Source organism: Melanostigma gelatinosum, assembly GCF_949748355.1.
Source record: "Melanostigma gelatinosum genome assembly, chromosome: 16".
Classification (NCBI taxonomy): Eukaryota; Metazoa; Chordata; class Actinopteri; order Perciformes; family Zoarcidae; genus Melanostigma; species Melanostigma gelatinosum.
This window is the reverse complement of record NC_136649.1, coordinates 16574034-16593464: the sequence shown is the minus strand read 5'-3', so window position 1 is coordinate 16593464 and position 19431 is coordinate 16574034. Positions and strand designations below refer to the sequence as shown.

Here is a 19431-nt window from a genome sequence, read left to right as displayed (position 1 = left end):
ACCTGTGAGTACAGTGAGGGACTGATAAGCCACGCCTAATAACTGTTATAGACTAATCTTCATTCTGATCAATCCATTCAGTTGATCTCTTATGGTCATGATTGAATACTTTAATTTCTTTCTACAAAACTTCCTTCATGGATATATCGAGTGTAAAGAGAAGACCGCAAAGCAGCATTTCTCAACCCAACCTCGAGATGTTTATTGACTCACCATTTATGAATCAAGCATTTCATTTCATAGTACTGGAGACCGTTAAAAAAAAAAAATGACATGACCAACTTTTTTCAACAAGTTCAACGGAGACAAAATGGTTGCTTATTAAAATAAAAAAATATCTTTTCATAATCTTAGTCTTCTGTACATGTAAAAAAAACAAACAATGATATTTACAAGAACACCCGACGAAAGACAAACGGGTTTCTAAAGCTACGTTGTGTTCCCTGCCAGGCCTCTGTGCTGCTGGGATGTTGTTAATGAGGTTGTAGATGATGTGCTGTGGGGTTTGCCAGCAGTCCTAGGATGGTGGAGAGACAGTGCAGTTTCTCCTTGACGTGCTCTGGCAACTTCTCGTTCTCCTTATACCTGTGGACAAGACCAGCATTAATGAGAGCTGTCCCCCAAAGCTGCCGCTGCATTAACAACACAGCTGTGACGTGTTCCGCACCTGGTGAGCCTCCCCTCTGGAGACGTGTAGGTGATGCAGGAAACTCCAGCCTGGACCACCAGCTGAGACCCGTCGTTGAACTGCACCCACACCTCTCCACTCGTCAGCTGCAGAGACAGGAATAGAGATCAAATAATTCAAATCGCAAAGACTGTTAATTACTGGTGGTAGAACAGTAGCTTCATTTATTCAGCAGTTACCTGGGATGCCCATCCAACATTGGGCACAAATATGGATTTGACCACTTTTCCTGTGTTTTGCACCATGTCCCGTCTCAACGGGGAGCTTTTCTTACTCAGGCTGGCTGTGGTGAAATCCGACCCATTGTAGGAGATCATCTGAAAATAGATATACTTGAAAATTAAAGAGAAATCTCATAATCTGTCTGTTTAAGCCTCTGAGCTATCCGTTTGTAGGCCCTGAAGTGTGGGGCTGTCAGACACTCACTGAAGGAGTGATTTGGGGAGGTTGAGGAGGCGAAGCTATATCAGGAGGCACCGGGTGGGAGGGCAGAGACGAGGGGCACGGGGAGTCCGGGTTGGCCGGTCTCCTAGGATGGGGTGACATACACAAAACTAACGTTAACCACACGAGGCAACATCGCAACCAAGAGGATACTTATAACAGCACGTTTCTCTCACCTGCCAATAGTTATGGGGAAGAAGGGGACCTTCTTGGTGCTGCGCTGCTCCTCAACCGTGATGGCGGCCTCCAGGGACAAACACATGCTGTGGCCCTCGTCGGACATCTCCACACACAGCCGGCTCTCCGGGCTCAGGCCGCTCAGCCCCACCTCGCCCTTCACGGTGTACGACTTCCCGCCCTTCTCCACCACTCGCACCAGCTCTGACGTCTTGTGAGTCTTCGCTCCTGCAAAACACAAGAGTTTATGAAGCATTCACAGACACAATACGGGTGAGTGCAGTTTCTCCCTCAGCTGGATCACATGCTTCAACAAACACACGTCACGCACCATCATAAAAGCAAACTTCCAGGTCTGCATTGGGAGAGTTCTCCATCAGCATGACCTTTGCGTATTTGGTGTAAAGGGTCACTTTTGGAGTCTTGGATTTCACCAGCTGCACAAACTTGGAGGCGTATTGGTACTTCTTCCAGTATTTCTCTGTGACAGAAAATAAAATAAATCAATTCACATACAATTTGTAATCTTATACGCGCTAAAGCTACCGGGTTTGATGCATCCACCACAATACCTGGAAGGTCCTCGTAGCTACAAATCAGAATATCTTCTGGAGGAGCAGGAGGACAGTCCAGGACAGGAAATCCCTTCCCACCATTGGGCTGGTATATTGTCACCTAAAAGAGACGATAATAACACGCTTTATGTCATAGTATGCCACCAGCCTCCCATCATATAATGTTGATGTAACATCCCTCTTCCAGTCCCTTATGGAACATATCAGAGACGTACTTCACAATGCAATTCAGTGAGCTCACCATCGAACCATCGCAGGAGATCCGAAGGACTTCTTTGACCCTCTCTTGACCACTGTGGCATTTTAACAACTCCATACACACTTCACCCGTGTCCAGGACGCTCACCTGTAGGAAACAAACGGGACAATTGCCTCATCTGCTGGCACAGCGAACATTTAACAGGTTATCAAAAGATTATGTGCAATATCTTACAACAGCATTTTTGGTCTTCTGTCTGATAGGCTTTAGTCTGGACGCGCACAGCGGCGGGACGACGTCTCTCAGCGTCTTCTTCTCTTTATCCACACTGGGTTTGGCTGAAGGGAGCTTTAATTCACTGGCGTGAGGAGGTTGGAACTCTGCTCCAGGTATATTTTCCCTGTACGAGTCAGAGTTGTAGTGAGTGTTCGCCCCTCGGCTCATGGGCTTGTCTGTCCACGAATTGTGAACCCCCAAAGGACCTCTGCTGCTGTGGAAGCTGCCGCTGCTGCTGTGAGTGCTGCTTTCTGCGGGCCTCTGCCCAGAATCTGAGAAAGAAGAGTAAATATTTGTATAGATCTGGTCACACATCTGGCTGTAATTGTGTTTTAAGATTCATTTATCAAGTTGTATTCCCCCTCATTCATATTCAGTCTCACAGGGGTGGCCAGAGACTTCTGGCCTCTATGTCTACGGGTAAATCTCTAAAAACAATAGATAATTAAGAGTGTCCCCAACCGAGCAACTGAACCATTGAAAAGTTCCCCTGAATGAGAATCAGCTGAGGGATAAAACTGAAGTAACAATGCTGAAATCTCTAACACGCAGAGACAATGAAAAACCTCAATCTTACCCTCATTATTGAGCCAATTTGTAACTCCCTCCAGGTCTTGAAATTGCAAGTTTGGCGGATGTGCAGTCTGTGTGGCAAACAGATACCCAGGACTGAAGCAGAAAGTGTAATCCGTTAGTCGTATTACATTTTGTAAAAAGATGAAAAGATGATCATAAATAGAGAGACTTCTTACTTTGGTGACTGTTTGACAGGGGGAGAAGGGTGCTTTCCGTGCTCTGAAAATGGGTTTGGAGTGGAGGACATTGGGAAGACTGGTCGTCCCAAACCAGGAAGAGTCTCCTCTGAGTGGCATCTCCCCAGCTCAGCGTGACTGGCCCCATGGCCTGAGGCAGAGGAGCTGGAGCGATCTGAAGAGTGAGCCCTCCTCAGGTAGCGAGAATGAGGCTGCCCACCGTCTCCACCATGAACTCCCCTGCTCCTTCCCTCTCTGTGGAATATGTCCGCCGGAGGCTGCTGACACTGGTCTCTGTCTTCACAACAGGCATGGTTGGGTTGGCGCGGAAGAGTTGGAATAGGCGCCATTCGGTTCGGCAGGGCGGAGCCAATCATGTGCCTGGTTCTCCTCTGGAGGCGGCTATTGCTGCTGCCCGAGGTGGAGGAGGTGCAGGCTGTGGAGATGGTGGCAATGCCGCTGTCCATGGATCCTTCATCCCCCAACCCCAGCTCCTTGGTCCTGAGCAGCAGGCTTTGGGTCATGAACGGGTGGTCCAGCACCGCAGAGAGGCTGGGCCGGTGGGCGGGGTCCCTCTGCAGCAGGAGGTGGATCAGGTCCTGAGCCTCTAGAGAAATGTGGCCAGGCATCTCATACTCCCCAAGAACCACTTTGGACAGAGTGTGTTTGACTGTGTCCGTGTCAAACGGAGGGCGACCCATCAGAAAGGCGTAGAACATGCACCCCAGTGACCAGACGTCCGATTCAAGACCATGGGCGCTGCGAGTGGCCACCTCCGGGGAGATGTAGTTAGGAGTGCCGCACATGGTGAAGTGCTTTTCAGTTGGGAGTTTGAGCTGAGTGGCCAGGCCAAAGTCTGCTATCTTAATGTTCATGTTGCTCGTCAACAAAAGGTTTGACAACGTCAGATCTCGATGCAAGATGCCGTGGGTGTGTAAATAAAGCATTCCTTTCACTATTTGATGCATGAAATGTCTTGCTGTGGAGCAAAAATGTAAAAACAAAAAAAAAGGTTAAAAGGTTGGCCTCACTAAACCCATGTCCTGCAGTATAATTAAAATTGTTTTGTCAAAGTAAAATAGTTGCCTGACCTTCATCCTCAGAGAAAGCCATTTCCCGCTCTTTCAGGTGCCGACTCATCTCCCCACTGTGGCACATCTCCAACACCAAGTACACATAGTTGCTGTCCTCAAAGTAGTTGTACAGCTTGAATAAAGACATAATACAGTATTTATTATCACGTCAAAGGGAGACGGCACAGAAAATACACATTTCACCGTAATGGTGAAACTATCAAAATGTATTGCTGTGGTCCAAAAAAGTCGTATCAAATTTCCACCCGTATCGAGACAAAGAGCCGGCCGTCCTGGTTAATCTTCAAGACCGGCGTGAACAAAGAACAAAGGAACTACAGAAGCTCCACATCACATAACCATGACAACACAAAGCTCAAATCAGCAGACTCAAACAGCCTTCACACAGATTTTTGGGAGGAACTGTAACTGTAGGTAGGCTGTGCCAAAAACTTGTGTTACCTCAAGTATGGAAGGGTGTTTCAACCGGCACTGAATCTCCACCTCGTTGATCACACGCTGCACCATCCCAGCTTTGTGCATTGCTTTTTTGTCAATCTGCAGATGAGAACAACACAGATAATTACACACCTGCCACTCATAGGATCAACGTGCGACGTGCATGGTGGTTTGGTCCGGTGGCTAATCGTCAATCTGTCGCCAACAAAGAGAGTGAACTATTCAGACCTCATTTGTAAAGGGACCGCAAGAAGCCCTCGGGAGACAGCTACGGTCTAATAATCCAAACAGTTCCAGTTGGCAACAGCTTGGGAGTTGGTTAAGAGTCTACGTTACAGGTAAGGCATGCTATGATTACCTTATTCCACTGACTAGGAGATACATGGTGGGATTCTTACCGTTTTGATGGCAACCTCCAGACCGGTTTTCACTGATTTTGCCCGGTAAACACATGCAAAGGAGCCTTTGCCGAGGAGGGTGAGGACCTTAAAATCCTACATCAGAGGAAAGAAAAAGATGAAGGATGAGTTTCACAAACAATACTTATTATTTGCAGAGCCAGAGATATTTAACTCAGGTTTTCAGATTTTAAATGAATTATATTTTGATCCAATCAAACATGATACCTCGATCCTCAGCTCCTGAGCATAAAACAAACACTTCTCCTCATCTCTGCTGGCTTGGGCTTCAGCAGAGAGATTTTTGAAGAAATAGTGGACAACTTGATCAAACCTCGTTCCTCGAGCCAGCAACATGTCGGATGTGCAGCCAAACAAGAATCCCAAAATCCAACGACTTCGCACAGGAGAAATCCTCCCACAACAAACGTTAACTGTCACACAAGCCACGGACACCTGACGCTGTCAGATGGCCAACCGAAGCCTTTAATTACCCCGGCTCTCTTCCCGCTAACCACGACCACTTGGAGCCGTTACCAAGCAGCATCATCATCATCATGGCGAATAACCAACCTGATGCAGTGAGGAGGAACAACACTGTTTGTCCCGAGAGATTCCGGGTGAGGTTACACACTGAGGTACTGAGGCTGATAGCCCCAACAACACGGCATACAATATAGTAATATAGCAAGTTAAATGACAATAAATAAATAAAAAACACGACCATTATTTAACAAACAAGACGAAACGATAAGATGCTAATGCTAACACATTTGGCTATTTAAATGGCGTTAACTTAACAATATTAGCGGAAAGTTAAACGGTTAAACATTTAAGTTAAATGTCTCAAACTGAACGCTTTTTTAACTGCGTTAAACACACGGCTAACCCGCTATTTAACAGCCAGCATCCATCATATTGTTAGCTAACGTTGACAAACAGAGCTAGTGTGCAGGAGGCGTGTGAGCGTTAGCCTCACTAACGAATAACTCACCTCGATCTTATCGCCGATTGATACACTCATCGTGGCTGGTTTTCGGCTTCCAGATGCATCCACATTAGTAATAATGTTCCGTAACCCACGGAGTGCATCGGTAGTCGGTGTGTGCGTCCTCAGAGGGCAAATAGATGTTGTTGTTGTGTTCCCCTCCAAAACTTTGCACTTTCTTCCATTTTGAAAATATCCGCCCGTTACTCATTGGGCATTGGTCTCAACAGCCAACGAATCACGTGACCAACATGGCGACTAGTCGTTTAGCTGTAATTCTGCTCGTAATTTTCAGCAGGGCCGAGATCCTTCTTGTGGCACGCGTCAGTCTGTGGCACGCAGCGTCACACAGCGTCCCTCTCTGTCACTCAGCGTCCGTCTCTGTCACTCAGCGTCCGTCTCTGTCACTCAGCGTCCGTCTCTGTCACTCAGCGTCCCTCTCTGTCAGTTCAGCGGAAAGATTCAGCTGTGGCACGCGAGCATAGTTCGGCAATTGTCAAGAAGCTGCGGAGCTGAGGGGGCGGAGCAACATTTCCTGAGACATTTCCTGAGAACACCCGTTGTTGTTACGACAGATCAGCTTCCATAAATCAGTTTTATGATTTTAGTTGAGTCACAGGAGCCCCCTGTTCTCTGTATGCATCCTTAGAGTAAGTACGTTGTACTTTTTTGTTTCTCATTCATTTTATTTCAGTATGATTTTGCTGCTTATGCAACAAAATGGAACATAATACACTTTCCAAATTATTACTTTTATAGTCACTTACAACAATCGGCTACAATAATGAAAATAAATCATCCGTTTTAGAATCATTTAAAAGTATATATTAAAATTAAGACATAAAATGTCCAATCCAAAAATACATGTTTGAAAATATCTTCACTCTTCCTCTGCTTATATGTATATGTATGTCAGTAGGACATATGTTAACTGTTAACAGTTTACAGCATACTTAAATAAATATAAATAAATACAAACACGATTCCGTCTTGTCTTGTCACGTGTTTCTTGTCTTGTCTTGTCTTGTCTTGTCACGCGTGTTTCTTGTCTTTTGCACATATCTCACACCGACGCCGCTCGTAGATGAAAAGCAATACGTGTTTGGGATCGTGTTATAAAACGTGTTAAAGGGAACGATCTACGTGGATAACCTGTGGATACGTATAGTAGGTCGAAGTAATCAGCATACTTTTAGGAGAAAGGAAGTTGATTGACTGACTTGTACGAAGGAAATGGATCAATAAAACACGTATTGCTTTTCATCTACGAGCGGCGTCGGTGTGAGATATGTGCAAAAGACAAGAAACACGCGTGACAAGACAAGACAAGACAAGACGGAATCGTGTTTGTATTTATTTATATTTATTTAAGTATGCTGTAAACTGTTAACAGTTAACATATGTCCTACTGACATACATATACATATAAGCAGAGGAAGAGTGAAGATATTTTCAAACATGTATTTTTGGATTGGACATTTTATGTCTTAATTTTAATATATACTTTTAAATGATTCTAAAACGGATGATTTATTTTCATTATTTTAGCCGATTGTTGTAAGTGACTATAAAAGTAATAATTTGGAAAGTGTATTATGTTCCATTTTGTTGCATAAGCAGCAAAATCATACTGAAATAAAATGAATGAGAAACAAAAAAGTACAACGTACTTACTCTAAGGATGCATACAGAGAACAGGGAGCTCCTGTGACTCAACTAAAATCATAAAACTGATTTATGGAAGCTGATCTGTCGTAACAACAACGGGTTTTCTCAGGAAATGTCTCAGGAAATGTGGCTCCGCCCCCTCAGCTCCGCAGCTTCTTGACAATTGCCGAATTATGCTCGCGTGCCACAGCTGAATCTTTCCGCTGAACTGACAGAGAGGGACGCTGAGTGACAGAGAGGGACGCTGAGTGACAGAGAGGGACGCTGAGAGACAGAGAGGGACGCTGTGTGACGCTGCGTGCCACAGACTGACGCTGAGTGACGCAGAGGTGCCAGTGCCACAAGAAGGATCTCGCTGTCTCTCGTAATTTTCTTGAATTTTAAAACTAGTTCGCAAACGACAAGGCCCTTGGTTGATAGGGGAGGTGTGTTAGTACCTCTAGAATCATATACGAAAGACTTTCTACTGAAATATGACCGAGAATCGATTCTATTCTGGTTGAAGCGATGGGTATTGAGCCTACTGGTGACGACCGCCGGAAGTTCTCTTGACAGACGAGATCTCGACCGCAGCGCGAGACGTAAACAAAAACAAACATGGCGGCGTCCTGTTGGTGCAGGACGGTATCTGTTTGTTTTGTTGGTGCTAGCTGGTGATGTACAGCTTCATCCCGGCCCCCCAGCTGTTCAGTTTCCGTGTGCCATGTGTGTATCGAACGTCAGAGGTAACCAAGCAGCGCTCTGCTGTGATGCGTGTGATACTTGGGTGCATCGTAAGTGCTTGGACATGCCTTTGTCAGAGTACCGGCGATTGGGGAAATCGGCGGATGAATGGTTTTGTCCACGGTGTTCACTACCTACGTTCACGGATTCATTCTTCAACGATTCCAACGTTCCAGGTGTCCATGATGACTTCGTTGGACCACAGGACTCAACCGACGACGCAACTCAGGTAGACCCCCTGGTGTACGAGCCTTTGAAGAATAAGGGCTTGACCTTCCTTCACATAAACACCCGCAGCCTTCTTCCCAAAATGGAGGAGCTTCGTATCATCGCAAACGAGACTAAAGCGGCGGTGATCGGGGTCACGGAGACGTGGCTTGACAACTCCGTCTCCAATGCCGAGGTAGATATCTCGGGCTACCATTTCGTGCGCAAGGATCGTAACCGTGAGGGAGGTGGTGTTGGTGCGTACATCAGAGATGACATCACGTTCAACGGCAGGACTGATTTAGACAAGGACACAGAGACTGTGTGGTTTGAACTCTTACTGCCTAAGACTAAGCCTATTATAGTGGGCATCTGTTACCGTGCTCCCAAACAAATGGACTTTTATGATAATCTTGAAAAATCCTGCTTGTCTTGTGATAACTTTGCTTGCAATGAGTGTGTCATACTAGGGGATTTTAATACTGACTTAAAGACGAAGAAAACCAATCATCTTCGCAAATCGTTGGACCATTTTATGTCAACATTCAATCTTACTCAAATAATAACCTGTCCAACCAGGGTTACTCCCACTACGTCCACCATTCTAGATCTTGTCCTTGTGTCTGACGCAGATAGAATTGCGTATAGTGGTGTATCAAGTATTACGGTCAGTGACCATATGTTAGTTTACTGTACCAGAAAATGTAAAAAGGTGACCACCAACCAACATACTAGTAAACATATAAGGTGTATGAAAAACTACTCCACAGAGGTGTTGGAAACCAAACTAGGTCTAGTAAATTGGGGTGCTGTTTTATGTTGTCAAACTGTCGACGAAGCATGGGAAACCTTCAAAACTAAATTTGTGTCAGTCCTGGACCAAGTGGCCCCAAATAAAACAGTTCGTATCAAAAACAATTCTGATCCTTGGATCTCTGGGGAAATTATTCATCTGGTCAACGAAAAAAATAAAGCTTCACGTAAATTTGTCAAAACAAAAGACCCTGTCTGGCATGAGAAGTTTATTTACCTTAGAAACCAAGTCCAATACAAAAAAAACAAGGCTAAATCGGACTACTATAAGGAAAAGGTGGATGAATTTAAAACTCAACCTAAAAAACTGTGGAAGCTTCTAGGTAGTATGGGGTCCTCTGACTCAACTAAACCTAAACCCCAGAATATAGGTCTAGATAAAAATGGTAGTGTCTTGTTCGACACACTGGAAGTGGCAAACACTTTTAATGATTATTTTTCTACAATTGCCTCCAATCTAGTCAAAGTGTTGCCTTCCAGTCTGGGTAAATATGGTCCAGAACATGTAAAACAATTCTATACAGAAAAGGGTGTTCAGCCAAATGGTTTTAGCTTACGTGGGGTGACGGAGGATGAAGTGCTGGGCCACTTAACTTCTCTAAATTCGAACAAGGCTACCGGTCTCGACAACCTACCCTCTAGATTTCTTAAAGATGGTGCCAATTTCATTACTAGTCCGGTAACGTATATTGCAAATTTATCCATTTCTAGCGGCAAAATTCCTGCGGAATTAAAAGCTGCTAGAATAACTCCCATCCACAAAAAGAGCTCTAGGACAGAAGTGGGCAACTATCGACCTGTCTCAGTTTTGAGCATTGTATCAAAGATTATAGAGAAAATAGTATACGAACAAGTCAATCACTATTTAAGTGATAGTAAACTCTTATATGAGTTCCAATCTGGATTTAGATCACAATACTCCACAGATACTTGCTTGATCCACTTATTGGACTATGTCAAACATGAGCAAGACAAAGGCAACTACACAGGTATGACTCTTCTAGATCTACAAAAAGCCTTTGATACTGTGGATCACAAAATTCTCCTACTCAAATTAGAAGCCTTAGGATTTAATGAACCAACCATAGCCTGGTTCAAATCCTACCTTGATGGAAGGCTGCAGGTAGTAGATGTAGGGGGCACCCTGTCTACTCCAGCTATAGTTACATGCGGGGTTCCCCAGGGGTCAATCCTGGGTCCCCTTCTATTTCTCATATATGTCAATGATATGCCCTCAGCAGTTAACTGCAAGCTGCTGTTGTATGCTGATGATTCTGCTTTGTTGGTAGCTGGCAAAAATGTAGCAGAAATACAGCAAACCCTGTCCTCTCAACTTGAGTCGGTGAGAGAATGGTTGATAGACAACAAACTGTCTCTCCACTTAGGAAAGACTGAATCGATCTTGTTCGGATCCAAAAGACGACTCCTGGTTAATGACACTATCGATGTAGCCTGTGCTGGTACTGTTATCAGCAGTAAATCCTGTGTTAAATACATTGGTCTGGAGCTAGATCAGACCTTATCGGGTGATCACATAGCGGATAAAGTTATCAGCAAATCTAGTGCAAAATTGAAATTCCTATATAGGCAGGCCAAACATTTAGATCTTCAAACAAAAAGGCTACTCACATCAGCTTTAATCCAGTGTCATATGGACTATGCCAGCTCTTCTTGGTACTCTGGCCTGACCAAGACAAATCAGGCGAGGTTACAGATTATGCAGAACAAAATCATACGTTTCCTCCTTAATGCTCATCCTAGGACACACATAGGTCCTACTCAATTCAGACAGGTCAATATGCTGCCCATGAATCTTAGAGTTCAACAACTCAAACTCAACCATATGTTCAATATTGTCAATAACCAGGCCCCTGAATATTTATCAGGTTCATTTAAACTAAATTCTTCCTACCACAATACTAGGTCCAGCACCTTGTCCTTCGTCATTCCACATGTAAAGACCTTCGGATCTACTTCTTTTGAGTTCACGGGTGCAAAGCTGTGGAACAGCCTCCCTAGTCACATCAAGGCCAGCGATTCTAAACCGGTTTTTAAAATCAGGGTTAAGCAATTTTTTTACCATGAAATGGCCCGTCAAGATAACAACCAATTTATTTATTATTAGTATCATTTTTTAAATTTCTTTTTAATTTAAAAAGTCGTCATGTTTGTCTGTGTTTTTTCCCTTCTGTGGGCCACAATGGAAACAAGTGTTTTTCGCTTTTTTGTGTCACCCTGTATTTTTTAATGTATTTATTTGTATTATTTGTATTTTTATATTTATACATGTATTTACATTGTTTTATACAAATAAATCAAATCAAAAAAAAACTCTCGTGGCCGCGTCACACGCTACGTCACATGACAACAAACAGGCTTCTCGCTTACCACGCCCCCTTTTTTTCTTTGCACGTGACCTCGTTGGACTAATTTTCACCTATTTTGCTCTTTGAAATACTTACCGTCTTAAGTTTGTGTGCTTGTACATTTAAGTTTGTATTAAAGCTTATATTTGTATCGTGTAATTAGGTCAGTGCCTGCAGCCATAACCTGGTCCTAACATGTTAGTGCATTAATTCTTAAGAGAACCAAACTGTCTAAAATTAAATCGGTAAATATATTGTGACGTAAGCAATCTGGTGAGTGCCTATAGATGTTAAATATATCCATGACATGGTGAAATACTCAGATTATTTGATTGATTAATCATTTGTTCTAAATATACTAAAATAATGAAAAATACGTATCACAATCTCCCGTAATTTTGTCCAAAACCTAAAGGTATTCATTGTATAATGATACAAAACAAAACAGCAAATGTTTGGCATTTCTGCACGTTTATGCTCTTATTTACAAAATTACAATCACAGAACTGACTCTGCCATGTTTGTCTTGATGAACAAAGACTGGCATTGTGAATTAAAAGTAAATGGAAGAAAATCAATTTTTGAAATAAAAACTTTAAAAAATAAAGACTTAAATAAAACTTTTAATAAAATAAAAAGACTTGGAATTAAATAAAAATAAAGCTATTTTAAAAACACTAAAAGGGTATTGTTTTATTTCATAATTTCCTGGTTGCATTAAACATTTCATCTGTTATTCACCTTATTAGTATTTCTTAATGTCCAATTTATTCATGAACTTCAGGGCTCCATACACATTATCCTTGAAAGTGTAATTTTACCTGCAGAGAGTTAAAAAGATCAAACGGCAGGTGTGTAATCACAGACCTTCAGTTCACTCTTTAGACTCTTTACAAGTGTACAAAATTAGCCTGTAGTTTAGTCAGCAACCAGGGTCACTCTCATTTTGTACTTTTGCAGATCAAGTAGTAGTAGTAGTCGTAGGAGTAGTCGTAGTAACATCCTACATTTCTGAGCTGTCCTGATCTCATCCCGGGTCTTCACTCAGATACAAGTACAGAATGAATTCGGCCAATTTCTTTCAGGTTCCGTTGCAGAAAAGCAAATTTCAGACCAAAGAAAAATGTTTGGTTTTTTTGCCATCTTTAAATCCCTTAATTTAAGTGTGGAAAAAGGCAAGAAGACAAAAAAAGAAATAGGCAACCATTCACTTACTGAAGAGATTTGGTGTATCCAGCATTGCCATCGTACTAGGAATGCGTATCTTCATGTACATACGCTGGCTGCTTTTATTTACTAAAATAGTATTTACAGTTTCTAGACATGGACATAATTTCAAACTCATTAGATACAAATATATATAATTCGTATCATTGCATACAAATAAATAGTTCCACAATAACAATTATTTGGACAGCACTAGGTAGAGGGAAAGGATTTACTGCAGATACTGGAGGCTCATGAGACACCTGGAACACAAAGGGTTCCTTCCTGTGAGGTACAGAGGAAACAGTTTAACGTCAGAATCAGAGTTTCGTCTATTGCATCATACTTTCATTGATTAAGTCTGTCAAATCTTAGAGAGAGTAAAGCACACCATTGTCACACATGAGGATGAAAACAAAAACAAACAAAAAAAGTGTCTGGTGACGATTGAGAAATGGTCCCAGGTGTTGATGTTTCTACTGTCTAAATGCTCAGTTGTGGTAAACGCGGTGATGATTGCAGAGTTTGCGTCTCAGACCCTGATCTCAGTCCACCTCCATCTCTTTCGTGCCAGGCTTCGTCTGCTGGCTTCCCTTTGCGTCTCCCTTCCCTTCTGCTGCTTGCTTGGCTGCAGGGCCATCATGAGCTTCACTGTTTTGGTCATTGACTTCAGGCGCCTCCTCCACCGTGGGTTTTTGCCTGTTGATCATTGGATTACATCTGTCCTCCAGTTCCTGGTGAGTAAGAAGCATAGAAATTGTCGGCAAAAGAACCTCACCGCTAATCAAATCAATAATGAAATCTCAAATGGTCGTTCACATACCTGTATTTTGGCAATGATGTCTGCTACTTTAACAGCGGGGTCTTGAGTAATACCAAGTTTACTCTGTGCGTGCATCCTGCTGTTCATCCAAACCATGCTTTCATTCACACACCTCTCCACAGTGATCATTTCCTCTGCACTCAAATGCAGGTATCGCTCATCCTAGGGGAGAATTTGTGACAAGAAGATTACGAAAGTTACATCTACAAAGTGAGTTACATCTACAAATCCAAAAAGCTTTCAGTGGGACCAGTGTGTTAAATATCACACAGGTAGAACACATTGCAATTTAAACCAACTAATTGAAGAAAACTATTGTCGTCTCGATCAAAGGGATTTACCTCCTGTTTATAGGAATCCACAAACTTCATGTAGAGTTGCAGGTTCTTTCCCAGCTCTTCAAAAGCTCTTGGCCTGTTCTCGTGCTCTCTGTGCCGATCCTGAATAGGTAGACCCAACCTCTAGAAAACAACAGAATTGACGTACATGTTGACGGTGATTCTCACTTTAACCTTAACTTTCACCTCTTCGCCTCAGTCGAGCTCTAGCAGTTAGTTAAAATCCCATATTGATATTGAAATTTCAAATAAAAACAAACCCTGAGTGCATCCAGCTTCTCCTCATAGACTTGTTTGGGTTGGTCCTCTCCGTCCTCATACAGCCAGTTCTCTGTGTCCTCCAGCATCAGGGTCAGCCGGTTACTGTCCTGGTATTAATGGCCAAACATAAAACCGAGTTTAAGGAAATACAGAAGTAGACTAGAAAACTTGCTCGGTACATCAGAAATATGTCAGAAAGCAGCACTCACATCCTCAGTGATATACTTTTCATAGATCCCACAAAGTTTGTCCCGCAGATCGTACACATACTCCTCAACAGCATTTTTTGCATCATTCTGCTCTTTCACCAATTTGTCCTGGATAATCATCTGATGCTGTGAGGGTGAAAAAACACAAACAATGTCACATGACAGCAAAAGAAAATATCAGCAATACCTTACATATCATGCTATCTGACTCATAACATCATAAATATTCATGTCAAAGTGGAGTTCAATGAACATCTCTAACATGGTCAAGAAAACAATGACATTAATTGATTAATACCTTAATTGTAGTCTTAATGTTTCTGTCAGGAAAATTGTTAGCTTATAGATATTCAGACTGGCTGGATATTTAAAAAGCTAGCTGTCATCGTAGCTGGTCCAGAAATGATTTCAAGCCTTGCGCTCAGCATTAAAGGAAAGGCTTACTGACACACACGTCAACTGTCACCCTGGGAAACAAGCCCAGACCACGACAGGACGAGTACGGCACAGTTCGAGCACATATTGGGTTTAATTCCACTCCATCCATTAGTGCGCGGGTAAACAGCATTTCAATCAGGCCATGACTCGGCTTTTACAAAGGCCAGCAGGAGCGCTCACCTCATAATCCACAAAGTCGTTGAGGACATCGCTGTCGAGCTGCCGGATGTTGTTGGCCACGATGGGCAGCTCAATACTCTTCACTTTGACTTTGGGTTTGCTTGCCCCTGCTGCTGGGTCCGGCTTATCCCCAGACGCCCCCTCCTAGAGTTGGGAAACCAGAAAACACTTAAAATTTGTATTATCTCAATATAACATAAAAAAAGTCTGCATATCCCTAAATTAAAGTCCAGCTGACCTTACTGCTGGAACTGTTGTCATCACTCTGCTGCTCCCCCTGGCTTTGGCCTTCCTGGTCCACCTGCATTTTGGTCTGAGACACACATTCAGCTATTTTATCAAACTCCGGTTATAATTTAAAAAAGCAATATAAACAGTTACTGTACATCAGACAAATGTTTTTTTTTCCTTGATTCCACTAAAGAACATGTGGTAAAAACATCTCACCTGGTCCTCTGCCCGGCCTTCATTCTGCACCATTGGCTCTGAGTCGATTTGCATGTCCTCTCCCTCCCCTTTCTGCTTCTCGATCAGAGAGGCGCTGGACACACTGAAGATGCCATGGACGTTAACGCGCACTTTGACCTTCACTTTCGAGCTTTCTCCGTCTGGCTGGGGAGCCACATTCTGTACAGAGAAGCATCCTGGTGGCAGATGGGAACAAAGTGAGTAGTTTGTTAAAGAGCTTCAATTAGACCCCCTCAACATATTCCCTTCAGAGACGGATGTTGCAAACTGATATCCCACCTGAGAGTACCCCCCCCCCCCCCTCTCTCTCTCCCTCCCACCACACACACATTTGTCTGGCTGGCTCATTAGGACCGTGGCAGTGGCAGAGTGAGCAGAGTTACCTATCCTGTGGTCTGGGTAGGGGAGCTCTTGAGGGCAGCTGTAGAAGGCTTCGAGGTCAAAGGGCTCCTTCTTGTGAAAGGTGATGACTTTGGAAAATGGAGCAGCGTGGTTCTTACTGAACACCTCACACTCTCTGTGACAAAAAAATGCAGTCAGGTGAAAAAAAAAAAAGCTCAGTCAGCAAATACTGCATCTTCAAACTAGCTGACCTGGCTTGATTTAGCACATAAAGCAAAGACTAAAAGAGAAATATAATGGCTTGTTTTATGTATATTAGTACTGCCATGCATGGTTAGTTAAGATGAGGTCCAAATTTCCTTACCCCAATCCATCCTCTGTTGGTGTTTTCCAGCGAAGAGTGATGGGAAAGGGAACCACTTCGGTGATGGAGAATTCGCGCACCTTAAATGCTGGAGACAAAATTGCACACTACACCGAAACAAACCGCACACACACACACACACACACACCACACAATTAAATGATATCTCACGAGCTACAGAATATTTGTACCGTGCATTAAAACTAGAAAACGTTATCTGTCGCTGTGGAGAGACGGGTCACACCTGAAGTGCACAGCCTCTAGCGACGGCTTCGTCCGCATTGAGCGTGGTGCTGATGTCTTTGCCGAAAAACTTGGCGATTCTCTCTTTGACAGATGGGATTCTCGTGGCTCCTCCAACTATCTCCACTGCATAGATATCATCCCGACTCAGCTCTGCCCACAAAACACACACAGGACTGAGTAGATGTCTTACTGTGTACAGTATTACAGTATATACACAAATTCAACCACATTTGCGGCACTTACTTGATTGTTCAAGAACTGCTTTCAGCGGCATCTCTACTCTCATCAGATATTGAGCAGTCATGTCTTCAAACTGGCCCCTATAGGTTGCAAATGAAGAACAAACGTTATTCATAATGCCAGATTTCCACCGAAGAGATGCACAATTATGGAGTAAAACTTGAAAGTTGTACCTGTTCATCCTGCCGGAAACATCAATGTCATTCATGAAGCACTCTATGTTCAGAGGCAGGTCGGAGCAGTTGGCGCTCATTAGCTTCTTCAGTTTCTCACACTCCTGGTGCAGCCGCAGCAGAGCCCTGGGGTTCACCCTCACATTTAGCTTGTACTTGCTTTTAAACTCCTCGCAGAAGTAATCCACCAGCGCCTCGTCAAAATTGCGCCCACCGAGGTACAGGTCAAACGCCGTGGCGAGGACCTGACGGAGCGGAATCGACACGGAGTTGGGTTTCAAAGCTGCAGGTGTAGGCGGGAATGGAGGTTGGGGAAAAATGCGAAAAGGTCTAACCTTGAGTTTGCCTTTGTTGAAGGCAGTGATGGAGACCTGGAAGGATGAATGTCCCATATCAACAAATATCACATTTCTTGGCCTCTCTTCCAGAGTAGGAAGGTCCTGCTTGTAGATCCCGTAGGCCAAAGCCACTGTGAATCCAAAATGCAAATAAAACACGCAGACTTTTGTGTTGTTGCACCCATACAAAACAATGTCACTGTGATCAATTACGCCAAGAACACTGACCTGCAGTGGTATCATTAATGAGCCGTAAACAGTTCAGCCCTGCTATTTGAGATGCATCAAACACCGATCGCCTTTCAGCGTCTGTGAAGAAACTTGGGACCTGTCAAACAAAGCACAGCTCAATATGCGTCATTCAACCACTTTGTGAATCATGCTGATGGACTTTCTGTCATGTTTTCCTCACTCACAGAGATGACGCAGTCCACCACGGGCTTCTTCAGGGCGCTCTCTGACGTCTCCTTCAGCTTGGTGAGCAGCATCCCTGTGATCTGCTCGACTGTGAACACTTTGTCCTCGTCCAAATAACGCACCTGTAAACATCATACAGTTAGGACCTGCAAAGGGCAGTCAAAGGCTAGACGGTAAGGCAACAAAAAGCATCCCATTCACTAGTAAGCATCATGGTTGAATCTGAATAGCGAAGGGGAAAAACAGAAATTCACCTTAATTCCAGTGTTTCCATTGGGCAGTTTATGTAAGCTGTAAGGCAGTTTGTGTTTTTCCGCTTGGATAAATGGGTCATCAAATGCTCTGCCGTGGAACTTTTTGAATCCATGGACTGTATTTTTGAAGTTTGTTGTCATCTGAAATAAGAAGACGCTCAGTACAAATGGCAGCTATTTTGTCAATGTGAATCGTAATGATTATAAAACTCATAATCGACAAGACAACTTTAACAATGTATCCAATCATTTCAGTGTAATGTGCCATTTATTACAGAAATTGGACAAACTGCCATGGATGATCTTACTTGACTCTTGGCTGCATTTCCAATCAAGCGGTTTTTGGAGGCCAAAGATACACAAGCCCTTGATGGGAGACAAGTGCATCAGCAAATTAGGTAGGCTACAGCAGACATAACCCTGTTACCAGATGTGGCAGAACTCTAATTGACTGAATGTCGCAGACAGAATCAAATGTCGAGTGCTGAGAGATTTCGATTCAGGAAATTTCACAAGGGAGTCTGAGGAAGAACCACAAACTAGGGCAGTGAGACACAACGGTTCACCTTCAAAAGTAAGTAAGCTCAAAATATTACCTCCTTAACTCGTATAACTCTTATTTCTTTTAGCAGACAAACTGCAAACCATTGTCGTTACTGACAAAGATAAATGCGTCTAGTCATTCAAGGGTTAGGGCTCCTTTTCACGCTGGCTGACAGTGACAAGTCACTCCCTAGATTCACCTTGCCACAGAAATATCCCCATTCACTTAAAGGTGCAATGCTCATCCTCCTTTTTCCAGCTGCACATCCCTGTTTGCAGGATGCTGCAGCAAATGTACTCCAGTTGGCCTCAGAGTCAGAAACCTACATGGAAATGTCTTAGTATTGTAAGATTAGTTCATTCATTACTACATCCTCCATGAATAAAACGGTATACACCATTAATTCCCTGTTAATTATGGGCTGGTCCTTGTAGAGGATGTAGCTTTTTGGCAGGCCCTGATAGGTGCACTATGATGATTTCATATCAAAAACATGTACACCGTCATCGCTCAGCCAGTGCGCCCCCAGTTTCTAATCATTGCGTAATAAACTCGCAGACAGACCACATTTTCACGGTGGTGATGACTGTGAATATTTATACTTACGGCGTGCATCTGTCACTGTACTCGTTGGCAATGGTTTCAATGCCACCGCTCCTGGCCACACCGATGTAACAATTTTGGTAACCCAAATCGATCCCTACCACTGACATAATGAGCGTCTAAAATGCACTTCTTGTAAATGATCCTCCACAACGACGCACTACAACAGTTACATACAATC

The 19431-nt window shown here is 43.4% G+C and overlaps 2 protein-coding genes across 2 annotated transcripts; both read right to left on the bottom strand.

The window, feature by feature from the left end:
* Positions 1-177: 177 nt before the first annotated feature.
* plk4 (polo-like kinase 4) lies at positions 178-6800 on the bottom strand. Its single transcript, XM_079287152.1, has 15 exons — positions 6036-6800; positions 5042-5137; positions 4647-4742; positions 4203-4317; positions 3112-4090; positions 2937-3028; positions 2318-2631; positions 2126-2230; positions 1882-1984; positions 1641-1790; positions 1309-1537; positions 1115-1217; positions 868-1005; positions 668-774; positions 178-585 (listed from the first exon to the last, which is right to left on the bottom strand). Exons 1-15 carry the CDS (start codon positions 6063-6065, stop codon positions 474-476), a joined length of 2769 nt encoding a protein of 922 aa, XP_079143278.1. The 5' UTR covers positions 6066-6800; the 3' UTR covers positions 178-473.
* Positions 6801-13311: 6511 nt separating this feature from the next.
* Positions 13312-19431, bottom strand: hspa4l (heat shock protein 4 like). The gene is made up of 19 exons (XM_079287293.1): positions 19254-19431; positions 18412-18469; positions 18104-18244; positions 17849-17971; positions 17661-17760; positions 17430-17563; positions 17095-17339; positions 16925-17001; positions 16680-16831; positions 16436-16542; positions 16113-16246; positions 15709-15905; positions 15500-15574; positions 15262-15405; positions 14644-14769; positions 14434-14541; positions 14177-14296; positions 13836-13997; positions 13312-13746 (listed from the first exon to the last, which is right to left on the bottom strand). Exons 1-19 carry the CDS (start codon positions 19358-19360, stop codon positions 13558-13560), a joined length of 2499 nt encoding a protein of 832 aa, XP_079143419.1. The 5' UTR covers positions 19361-19431; the 3' UTR covers positions 13312-13557.